Source organism: Ambystoma mexicanum, chromosome 3p, assembly GCF_040938575.1.
Source record: "Ambystoma mexicanum isolate Mex_15411 chromosome 3p, UKY_AmexF1_1, whole genome shotgun sequence".
Classification (NCBI taxonomy): Eukaryota; Metazoa; Chordata; class Amphibia; order Caudata; family Ambystomatidae; genus Ambystoma; species Ambystoma mexicanum.
In genome coordinates this window covers 105,647,006-105,659,405 of record NC_090925.1, presented here as the reverse complement: position 1 = coordinate 105,659,405, position 12,400 = coordinate 105,647,006, and the positions used below count along the sequence as shown (strand labels likewise).

The 12,400-nt window shown below is 45.9% G+C and overlaps 1 protein-coding gene across 7 annotated transcripts in view; it reads left to right on the top strand.

Annotated features, from left to right (window-relative positions):
* The window catches only part of LOC138580128 (zinc finger protein 777-like), a 323,670-nt gene that overhangs the window by 244,091 nt on the left and 67,179 nt on the right, over positions 1–12,400 (top strand). For all 7 annotated transcript variants that reach the window (XM_069650431.1, XM_069650429.1, XM_069650428.1 and 4 more), the window contains one exon: positions 4,937–5,047. In XM_069650431.1, coding sequence (XP_069506532.1) covers positions 4,937–5,047 — 111 coding nt within the window. The remainder of the gene's footprint in view (positions 1–4,936; positions 5,048–12,400) is intronic.

The window sequence follows — 12,400 nt, the reverse complement described above, 5'->3', positions numbered from 1 at the left end:
AGGAAATGAAGGGAAAGTCGTGTAACAGGATAGGATAGCAGAGGACAGTAAGGAACAAGGTTGAGAGCTCAGAGGAGCAGGAAAGCAATGAGTAAGCCCACAGGAGTAGGAATGTAAGGTAGAAAGCCCAGAGGAAAAGGGCTTAGGGCAGCAGAGTAAAGCAGACTGCACGGCAAGGATCCCATAAGGGCCGGGCAGTAAGGTGTGAACCCTGAGGGACAGGGCCGCTGAACGTAGAAGGTAGCAGAGGACTGTAGAGGGCTGCTAGGCCGAGAACCCAGCGGAAAAGGTAGGTAGTAGGCAGCGGAGCGTGATAAGCTGCAAAGTAGGAAGGCCCAGAGGACAAGGGCTGTAGGTAGCCAGAGTGAGGTAGGCTGCAGAGCAGGGAGCCCAGAGGACAAGGGCTAAGGCAGCCGGAATGAGGCAGGCTGCAGAGCAGGGAGCCCAGAGGACAAGGGCTGAGGCTGGAAAGCAGCAGAGCGTGATCGGCTGCAAATGTGGAGAGCCCGGTAGGGCAAGGGCGGAGGCTGGAAGGCAGCAGAGCGTGATCTGCTGCAATGTGGAGAGCCCGGCAGGGCAAGGGCGGAGGCTGGAAGGCAGCAGAGCGTGATCGGCTGCAATGTGGAGAGCCCGGCAGGGCAAGGGCGGAGGCTGGAAGGCAGCAGAGCGTGATCGGCTGCAAATGTGGAGAGCCCGGTAGGGCAAGGGCGGAGGCTGGAAGGCAGCAGAGCGTGATCGGCTGCAATGTGGAGAGCCCGGCAGGGCAAGGGCGGAGGCTGGAAGGCAGCAGAGCGTGATCGGCTGCAATGTGGAGAGCCCGGCAGGGCAAGAGCGGAGGCTGGAAGGCAGCAGAGCGTGATCGGCTGCAATGTGGAGAGCCCGGCAGGGCAGTGAGGCAGGGAGCCTGGAAGGCTATGGCTGGAGGCAGTAGGGTGGAGCAAGCAACAAGGCAGGGTCCAAGCAGGAGTGAAGGTAAACAGCATACAAGATCCGTAGGAAGACGCGAAAGGTGGAGGAAGGACTCTCAGATGCAAGAGGCTGAGCCACTGCAGGCAGCAGCCCTTTATACTGCCTAGCCCAGCACAGAGGCAGGCTAATTGGTTGCACCTGGCTAAGCACACCTGCAGGCAATCGGCCACCTCCCTTTCTGTTCCTGGGCTGGTGGAAGCAGAGCAAATCCCTAGGGCTTCTGGGGGGTGTAGTTCCTTTGATGACCAATAGGAACAGCCAGGAATCGATGCTTGTAGCCAAGTGCATTATGGTATGCGTAGTTTGTTGGAAAAAATAATAAAGCACCAAAGTCTCGCAAATGGGAAATAAAGTTCCCAAAGTAAATATAGATGGATCCAAGAGTCTGTTGTAAATAAATGATAAACAAATATTCCATATTGAGCGTAAATGGATGCGCCCATGGCGCAGGCATGACACCCACACACTCTCGTGTTCCTGCTTGCAATTATGTGCGTCAGGTTGGGGGGCTAGCTCGACGTGCCGGGTCTCTCACCAGCTGTATTTAGCTTCCTCAGCTTCACACTCCTTCCAGGGACCCCGCGCTTATATTACTGGCACTGCACTCCTAAGTGTGTGTGCCTAGCCCGTGCCTCCTCCAGCTGTTCTTCTCTCTCGTTCTGCTTCACGGCGCCTTATTATTTAATTGAATTTTGGCTCGGATTTCTACGGATCATGACGGAGCTTGAGAAAACGCATGTCAGTTAGCCACACCCCTTCTTCGAATACTTAAGATAACATTGAGTGAAACACTTTTTGGCGTACTGTGAGATAGAAAAACCATAAAATTGGAGATGTGATTTTGGTAAATTGAGATTAGAACTGCAAAATTTGGAGAGGCAGTGTTGGTTAGATGAGACCTTAAGTTATGATGTTGATGGTGTTGTTACACAAACATGTTTCAAATGATGCAATTTATACTTTTGGTTGTTATGAAACACTGCACAACAGTATTTGCCGTGGTTGGTGGATGTCACTGGTTACCCTCGTGGGCCGGGCAGGGCAGGTCAGCTGGGTTCATCCGGACGGTGTTGTTGTGCCAGCGTGACCAATGTCAGTGATGAACGTCTTTCCTGGCTTTCTGCCCTAAGGCCACGCACACCGCAGTCATTCAACATTGCAATATTATCTTCCCCGGTAAATCTTCCAATAGGTTATTCTACAGGTTAACGCAACACAGGAGGAATGCACCTAGAGTGGGGTCTTTTGGCGATACATCAATACATGGTTACCTTTGTCCTGTTGACCGGGTATCATAGGTCGTGAGGTTGGGTCTCAGGGCAAGGGACGAGCTGTCCGAGTTATCATGTCTCGTTAGAAGTCATTATGAATGTGTTCCTGTAGTGCTGCTATAATATTGGGTGTCCTAATTTTACAGGGGCCATTAACCTAAGGTGAGCCGGTGGGTCGTGGAGCCTAAGAAAGTGCACCTTCGGGGCCTATGTTTATGGCCGGGGTTTACTGCTAGGTTGTAAATAATTCAGGTGGCAGGCCGTGGCCATGGGTGCTGCGGGGGAATGTCAATGTTTGAAGCGGCTCCAGCCGAATTGGGGGAGGTGGAGCAGAGCAGCACAGGCCTTTGCTTTTCCGTCTGGCAGGCTTCAACGGGGGAGGAAGGGGGAATGGCCTTGGATATGCCCACAAAGGTATTTTCCTCGTGTGTTGAAGATTAAAGTGGAAGAGGCATAAACATTCATATAATATACAATACTCATTGAGTCTTTTCAAAACGTATGTTTTCAACATTGTTAGTGCCTTTTACATGGCCATGTCAAATGCGTTACCTATATGTTAAGTATTTAACAACCACAACATTTTGTTACATTTCTATACGCGGTAAGCGAGGTAGTAGTAAGGTTGGTGGAGCACGCAGGAACAACCGGCTAATAAGACTGATGGCAGTGACACATGGTGAACTTGGACATACATACTGTACATTTTCGTGCACCATTTACATGAGCTCCCAATAGGGCTGTATTTGTCTTCCTGTGCACTCTAGCAGCATTAGTTCAGTTATGGCATGGGACCTTGGGGTGCAGTCTTCTCGGCGAAACATATAACATGAAAACCCCGGGACACTTTTACCATTTGCGCATAGCTACGGGGATGTGGGTACTTCAACCCGAATGCCATATAAGCACACATCTGCCATCTTCATGGAGGTTACATGTTTTTAGTCAGAAAGGTCATGGAGAGAAGAGTTTCCTCACAGGTAGTTTGTTCATTAGTATTTGGGGGCTCTGCTTTTGTCAGGGGAGCATTTTACAGTTCTTTTCCACCCCGGCCCTGCTGGCCGGGTCATACTAGGAACAGTGATACACTGCGGAAGGTGAAATGTTACAGTGTTTGCATCTAACACTAGCTCATGTCCGTCTGTTCGTGGGAACGGGCTCTCACCGGATCTGCCAGGGAGCGGCGGCTGCAGGGACAAGTGAGACTCTCCAGGGGTGGGGGCCGCGCTGTGGTGCACAGGACTCAAACCATTTTGATTTCACAAAATGGTTTCCGGGGCCTAGCTAAATACAGCATGTTTGGTCAATGTCTTCAGCCAGTGGTCCACCCGCCACCTGGGCCCTGGTGGCAGGGGGAACCCCTGACGAGCCATGGACTTCACAGGGGGGAGAGGCTGCAGGGGAGGGGGGTCTCTTGGACCAATCCTCCCATACACCACATATAGGCAAGGTGTAACCAAGAGAAAAATGTTGTTTTTCTTGGAGCAAGGGATCCGAGGAACTAAAATAGTTTGCTTGGATATAGTGTTGGAGAAACAAAAGACCTACAAGATGCTTATCAACCATGATTCATGAAATTGGAATGTATCGATATGCTGCTAATTTACTGGCATTCTGAAAATATGTTACAACCCAAAAAAAGGTTGAATATTTGAAATAAAGTTGAAGAATAACGAAAGAGTGTGAACTGGTTGCACGTCTGTTGATGTTACTTTTCAAGAAAATAATTGTTAAAAACAAGCCTTGGATAAGCCAATAGTTTTGGCTTGTTTATAAGTACGAGGCATTTGTCTGGCACTGTTATTAGATGGCCAGGTATTTGTTCCTACTACCATCAATGGCCAGTTAATACCACTACGGCTGTGCCTGGTAAGTCCCTTTCCCAATCCTACCCAAAAGCCCAAACTGTCAGAATTGCCAATACTTGTTTTCCTTCCCTCCAACACCAACCTCGCCCTCACTGATCTGTTTGTCTCCTCCTTCCTCTTTTCAATCTCCAACTCAAGCCTCTCCCTGATACTCTTTTCTTCATTCGTCTTGTTCTTTTCAACCTCCAACTCCAGCCTGTCTCTCCCTCTGCATCACTGCTCATCGGACCTCATTTTGTACTCCCTGTAACTCGCTCACCTGGGATTTGTCTGCTTTGCTTTTTATACCACCCTTTGGGAAAGATTGGGGCACTCAGGGCTTCACTGGGGACCCCTGGGTCTAAACGATAGTGGAAGCATATGCTTGTTTTCCTTCGGTGGCCCCTTCTACTGCATCGGTCTAGTGGTTATTGTAGTGTGTTTGCTGCTTTGTGGGGATCAGCAGGCCGAAACAATTAAGAAGGGACCAAATTCATGAAGCCAAGCAGCCTTGCCATGGCAGCCTCCTGACTCCAGCACGGCTCTACTAGTTTTGTCTGCCAGACTCTTTGTTTTCTCCAAGGCCTCTATTCCAACCCACCTATTGTTGATTGGCTGTTCACCCTCGCCCTGCCACGTGCATAGTCTGGTGGTTTTTCAATCATGTCAAGGTCTGTGGTGCATGTTCTGGGATTGCTGACCACGCTTGTCCCTTATAGAGGTTTGGGTCTTCTTCTTTGTGAATTAGCAGTTCTGGGGGTAGATGATGGGGCACCACAAGCAGGCTCGGGCGGGGCAGAGGGAGCTAGCAGCATCCATTACAATGTATGATTTCTTTTCCAATGACAGAAGACGCTGTTGTCGATTCAGTTGTGTCATTCATCATTAAGGAAGAGCAAGAAACGTATTCAATCGGCCAACACGATACGGAGCGCAAAGGGAACATCAGTACTACAACAGGTGAGTGTCTGCTTCTTCTTACAGAAAAACATATTTTATGGGGCAGATAGATAGCTGAACCACACAGATGTGTTTTAGGATGTAGGTTTGCACAAACAAATGGAATCGCACTGGAGGAGGTGGATGCTGATATGAGGCACTGTGTAGTTTTGTCAGGAAAAGACACAAGACTGCTGTTAATGGCAAGGGGTATGTTTACAAAATCGCACATGGATTAAGTATGTGTCAAACAACATGCAATGATGAACCGAGATTCATGCATTCTAGCACACAGGTTGTTGCAGCTAATACGTTATGCAAATAATATGAAAGGAGTAATAGGGTAAGTATTTAGAAGCTCCTTATGATTACATAGTTGGCAATCTCTGTGCCTACAATTGCTGTACTAGGTACACTCATCACTACTTCCTTGATACTTTTATCTACATGACAAACAATGCCATGGTCTGTAAGCAGACTCCTTGGATGACATAATTGTTCCCTCTATTGTGTTCCAATTTGTGATTCTTAGACTCTGTGTTATTTTACCCTTTTCTCAAGATAGCAATGTTACAGTTTTATTTCTCTTCCTCTGTGTAGATTCTGTGCTTCTCTTTCTCGCATTCATACAGTTCAAGTTCACCAATGGGATTTTCAGTCTCATAAATTGTACTGGGACGAGTATCTCCAATTCTGTAACTCTGGGTAGATTGTATGTTTCTCTTTATCACATTCTCTTTATCACATTAATACAGTTCCATTTCATCAATGGGATTTTCACAGTCTCTCTATTTATACTGTGACAAGTATCTCTGATTCTATGACCAGTTCCTTTATGCTTTCAGTTATTCCTGTTCTCCACTTTACCCTAAGTGTCGAGAGTGAATGTCTCTGGTACTCGTATTTGCGGGGGAACTTCTTCCTTCTCTTCGTTTATCTGTTTGCTCTGTGTGACATCCCCTGTGGACATATCTCCTTCTCCTTCCCGGCGTCTCACGATCGTTGTGGTTACTCTACCCATGAGTCTTTTCGGGGGTCGGTGGTTTCATGAGGGGGGCAGCTGTTCCACTACGCTGCCTGCGCTGTCACGCCACTACCAAGCTCTACTACTACTCTTAAATTGCACTTGGCAAACAAGCTTCTTTGTCTTGCTATCTCACTACTTGGGATACTCGCGGATCATTCCACCACCCAGGCATTTCCCACATCTGAGGACATTCAAAGGAACTGTTCTTCACACTCTGCCAGTGTTTCATCTCCACAAGGTGAAGAGAAGATTGGAGAATCTACAGGTTTTTACCCCCCTCATTCAGGGTTTCCCCCGATTCTGCACGACTCTCTGTCACCATCCAGAGGTCTGACAGTGTCAGTGATAACTCTACCTGCATCAAGAATACCGCCAACCTCCCGTCAGTGCATTTCCTAAGCCTATCTATGACATATAGCTTCATTGGACTATGGTACAGTGTGCTTTCATACCATGGTCTAATGTCTATGATATCTGTGATGGCGCTTAGGCTATTTTTTAAAATATCACTTATTTATGTAACACTGTCAGCGCAGGGAAACACTCCCTATTTTACAGCACGCTCACAATGTAAAATGCACTTTTTGTGAAGGTAATCTTCCTCAACCTTGAAAACAAAGAAATCAGGATTTAAATCACTGTAGCAAACCACAATACAGGGATAGCATCTTTTCTATACACAATCAAGTCTCACTAATCTTTCAATGTAATAAGAAGCACTGTTGTATTTCCCAGAAAATATGTTTGCTTACTAGTGGCAGTCACCACCCCAATTCCCTTGTACCCCATGTCCTAATCGGGGCAACAATTCCAGGGGATTATCTAATTGTATTTTGGGAGTTGTCCTGCTCACCTTGAATTAATCTTTAATTACATGGAGCCAGCATAAACCCATGTGTGTTACTAGGGAGTCTGTCAGCAGGCCCCTGTTGGCCCTTTCTCTTAAGCCAGGACTGCCTCAGGTTGAGATGGTTCTAATCCCTCAAGAAAAAGGCCCGTATTTCCAAATGATATCCAAATACAGCCTTCCTCTAATAGGGTTTGTCTTCTCTGCAGCTCCTCCCAGGCCTTCCTTTTCTAGGCTCCCACTGTTTTTAAAGTCCCCAACTTTCTCAGGCTTTGTTATCATTATGTGTTAGGGAGTTGTACTAAAGTCAACATATCGTAGCACTATAGACTCTCCTTTTGGTGTACAGGGCTCCAACTCTTAGTATAGGTCTGAACTACCCAACAGGTTTGGTAGCTATGGCTGAGCAGCCAGGCTTAATCTAAGAAGGATAAGGGCTGTAGTAGAGTACACCGACCTTTTGAGCACACAGTCAAGAAGACACTTAAACCATTGTAGTTATATATATAAATAAATATTATTTATTATACACACTAGGCATTGTTAAGAACACTTTTCAATTCAAGTAAGTAAGAGAAATGTTTATACGTATATACAGTACGACCTTTGCAACTCAATTCAATGGCAAACCTTAAGTTGGAATTCAGTTAAGGGAAAGAGTTTCTTCAGGTTAGCCAATGTATTCATCAACCAACAATCACAGAATGATAATGCTGGTAAGTAAAATAACTCAGTACACACTTGTAGAAAAGTTGGAAGCAATTCAAGGTAAGTAAAAGCACTTTGACAATTAATACTTGGAATCACTGTTTCAGGAAAGAAAGTATGAATACATGAATGAATCATAACCAGCACAGTGCAGGTAAGACTTGCATTAAATTCATAGAGGCCTTAGGCTTTAGTAGTCCATCCATATCTAGTTATGATAGTCTCAGAGTCAGATTGGCGGGAAAATAAGTAAGGCACCAGCTGTAGAAAGTCAAAACTTCCAGAAGAAGACTTGTAGCAAATAAGTACACGCTCTTTGTTGGGGAAAAAGGTTGAGGGGCTTAGAAGAAGGCTCCCTGTAGGCTCACAGGCGTTAGAACTGGGCGAGCTTGTATGGGCAAACTCCCAAACACTTGAATCAGTGCTCCTCCAACACAAGAGTAGCAAAGCAACCTAATAGTCTCACAGTACCTTAAACATGAAGAAGAGTGTGCAGCACAACGCCCCCACAATGCAACGCAACAGACCCGGTTACTGGATTCTTGGTCAGGCAGACTTACAAAGATGCACTGAATGGATCTTGCAGCAGAAGTTGAGTGGAGTGAAGCGGCCCTCAGCAAAGGATTTTGCGTGGTTCTGTGGTTTTGGCGCCCTGTCACAGCACATATGAAGAACGGTTATCGGCCGGTCGATTCAGTTTGCTTTCACACCCCAGCCTTCTGGAGAGGGGACTTCAAGGAGCGGAACCTTGCCTCTGGAGGTGCGAATGATTCAACCAAAGCTTCGGTAGGAGTCGATCTTCATAAGACGAGGCACTGCACACTGGCCAGAGGTCCCAGGGTATCGGCGATTTGCAGCCGGTGAAGGTCACATCTCGTCGTGGGATGACTTGTAATGCAAGTAGTCTTCAGACTGGTGGCCTCTGTAGGTCTGGATCTGAGCTTCCCTGTCACTTGAAAAAGAGGGCTGGAGCAGCAGGAGTCACTCAAGGAGATCTGGCAGTCCCTCGAGGTTGCTGCAAGCGTCCTTCCCCTCTTCGGAATGGATCTTCCAGTGGTTGACTGTGGCTTTACCATCAAAACCCTTTGCTTTTATGCAGGAACCCAGCCATTCATCATCCATGATGTCATTCAAACTTGGTATGGGGACTGTTCTTTCAGGATTTCCAGCCTCCCACTTAGAACCAGATCTAAGCAGGCACACTGGAGGACGAAAACCTGTGGAGTTTCGGAGTTCTCCCAGTTTCCTGTCCTCCCTACACACTGGTGCCTTCGGGCGGGTCTCACAAAGGTACACTGATATGGACAAAAGAAGAACAAGGGCCTCCCTCACACAGCACGGCAGAAGAAGGACCAAGAAAGAACAAACCATTGTGAGTTAGCGAAAAAAGAAGACATGACTTGTTTTGAATCAGTGATGTTTCATGTATCCTTTACCGCAGATGCGAATGCAGCCTGCATTGTACGTTTCACAAAATTGGTAGTAAAAGTATCCGCTGCCACAAACCACTCACATGGATGTGTTCCTGTAATTAGAAAGTTACAGGAGAAGTGAAAAAGAGACACAAAGTGTCCCCTCATCACTCCACATAAGATGGGATGTGCTGGCCTCACAAAAGTGTATGTAGGATAGAAAGTATCCCCTTATCCTTGGGAACAGTAGTTCTCGCAAAGACTTAAAAAGAAAAACTAAGAGGGAAACTCAAGAAGCTTCCAGTAACACTGTACATAAGGTGCTGTGTGCTACAATAGGACATTACAGGTGCACAGAAAAAGGTGGAGGAAAGATAACTCCATCAAAATAAATCTAAAAAGGGGTGCCCAGATTATTAAACAAGAATGGGTGAGTGAGGAAAAAGATTCCCATTCACTCATGAGAGAATAAATCCAATAGTCCAGCTAAATGTGCTGGGGGACTCGCCAAGTGAGGAGAATGTGACACAAGATGGAAATTCTATCTAACATTATGTCACACTGTTTAATTGGCCTGGTCCTCCCATTTTCTTACCCAACAGTCAGGCACTGGTATTGCATAAACACCGGCCGCCGCTTCTTCATTGGATCATTTTAATTTCCATATTTGTGGTTTGAAAAAAGGGGCTGTCTAAAACCACTCAGAGAGCAACTTTATTTTTGTTTCATAATTTATGATAGCACCATGCTAATTCAATGAAACCAAGATCATTGGAATCTGTTTCGAGACACGCTGGAACTTGTCTTTATGGCATATTCAATCATAATTCTATTGAGCATTTCTTATAAATTATTAATTGTAGACAAGTCAAATGTGCTGTCCAATCGAAGATTGGAGCCTTTAAGGTTCAAACACAATTGGTTTCATGTTCCTATGTCTTATTGTTTAAAAGGTATGACGAATTTTCATTTTTGAATTTTGTATTAATGATACCATATATGCTTATTTAACTCAACATGAGGAATGAAAATGACATGTTCTGTATTTTCACTTTGGGGCCTTAATGCTCCGGGACAGTTACTCAAGTCTGCATGGCTAGATCCTGACGATGGATACAACCTGTCAGTAGACATTAATCTACCATCTGGCAAGATGTGCTTAAGGATAGTCCAAGAAGGTGACCGCTAATGCATGGCCTCCTCATCGCAATCAGTTTTTTGTTTTGATAATACATTTTATTGATTTTTTAAAAACAAACAAATACAAGCACACAACAACTAGTAGGTCATTGTCTGTTTCCTTCAAAGAGCATACAAATAGTCAAGAGTGGATCTACATGTTACAAAAAAATTGTACCCCCGTCCCTCGATATGAGAGCGTAAGATTACCAAGATGTTTCCCAACAAGTCAACTCAATCAAACATTGACGCCTGTGTTTTAGTGGGCGTCCTCCCATCTTTGCCATACTTTTTGCGCCTTTGCCAGGCATCCTCTGGCTGTATATACCCTGCGATCCATCGCGACACAAATGTCCACATCTGTCTCCCATTGATCATAGCTCGGCGACACCTCAGATCCCCATAGTTGCGCAATGTTCCTTTTTATCAGTGAGGTGGCGGTGAACAGAAACAGTTTTTCATATCTTGACAGTTCGTTCTCACCCTCCACCCCCAACAATAGCAGTTTCGGGTCTCTAGGGATTGTTTTGCCCATGACTGTCGATAGATCATTGCAACATGTCTCCCAGAATTGTTGGATGTGGGCGCAATCCCACAGGGTATGGAAGAAAGTGCCCTCCTCAGTTCTACACCGCAAGCAGGCTGGATCGCTAATCCTTCCCCACCTATAGAGCGCCACTCTGGGGTAATACATCCTGTGTAATATCTTTAGTTGGATCAGCCTGAGTCTTGATGTTATTGCCACTTCCCTAGGAAACATCAGAGCAGAGCTCCATTCCTCTGGTAATATAGTACCCACATCTGTTTCCCATTTGGCCTGTAGCTCGGACAGTTCTGTCGTAGCGAAGGAGGTCATAGCACTGTACAAGACCGATGTCATTTGGTGTTTGATTTGTTCTGGGAATAGGTTTCGTTCTATTGAGAAATATTCCGGCAGGGTGTTTGTCAGGGAGGAGGACCTGTAGTGCGTGATGCAGCTGGGTATAGTGGTATTGTTCAGTCTGCGGGAGATTGAAGTGGAGGGCTAGCTCTGTAAATGGGATTATGTTGCCTTCTTTCACGACATCACCTATTTTCAATACCCCTTGTCGCAACCAGTTCAGCCATTTTGCGTGTCCACTTCCGGGAGATTCTTGTTGTTACATAGTGGCTGTGCTTGGGACAGTTTGTTTTCCCATCCCACAAATTTTTGTGCGTCTGCCCAGATTCGAGTGGTGTGTGATTGCATAGTTGAGGTGGTCATTCAGGTTTTCTTCTTATAGAGATATTTCATGATGGGTCTTTCGGTGGTGTGTCTCTCTGGTGCTCTGTTATGTGGCGCTGAGGTATCTCCAAGCAGTTTATCATTCACTACTGCCATCTGGCTAGCCCAGTAGTACGTCTGCAGTCGGGGGAGCCCAATTCCACCTTCCCATATGGACCTCTGGAGAGTAGCAAGCGCCATGCATGGGTGGCCACCATCCCATAACAGCTTCCTTAGTGTTTGGTCTATTTTGCAAAATTCATTTTGTGGGATATGTAATGGAGCATTTTGTAATATATATAGGAAGCGGGGCAAGGCCATCATTTTAAAGAGTGCCGCCCTGCGTAGCTGCGTTAAGGGGAGGGTTGACCAGTGTTGGACGTCTTCCGCAAATTTTGTCATTACCGGGTGTAAGTTCTTAGGTATGTAATCATTCAGATGATTTGTGATTTGTATACCCAGGTATCTAAATTGTTCCCTATCTACTTGATAGGGGCAGTGGGTTGGTACTGTTCCCTCCTCCTGTCCTATTGGGAACAAGATGGATTTGGTCCAATTAACACATAGACTGCTGAACAAGCCGTATCTCTCCAACAAGGTTGTCACTACAGGGCAGGATAATACTGGATCTTTCAAATATTTAAGCAGGTCATCTGCGTATAAGGCTACTTCGTCTTCCCAGCTATCCGACCAGCGGAAGCTGTTCCATGTTTGTGTCTCTTAGTATTATCGCAAGGGGTTTGATCGCTATTGCAAAGATCATAGCTGATAGGGGGCATCCCTGTCTTGTCCCCTTTCCTAATTCAAAGGGGTTGGATACATGTCCGTTCACTTTTGTCATTGCCACCGGTGAGTTATAAAGTAATTTTACCCAGCTCAATTGCAGGTCAAAGCCCACTCTGCATTATTTCCCAGATTGCTTCCCAGTTGACTGAATCAAACGTTTTTTCAAAGTCCA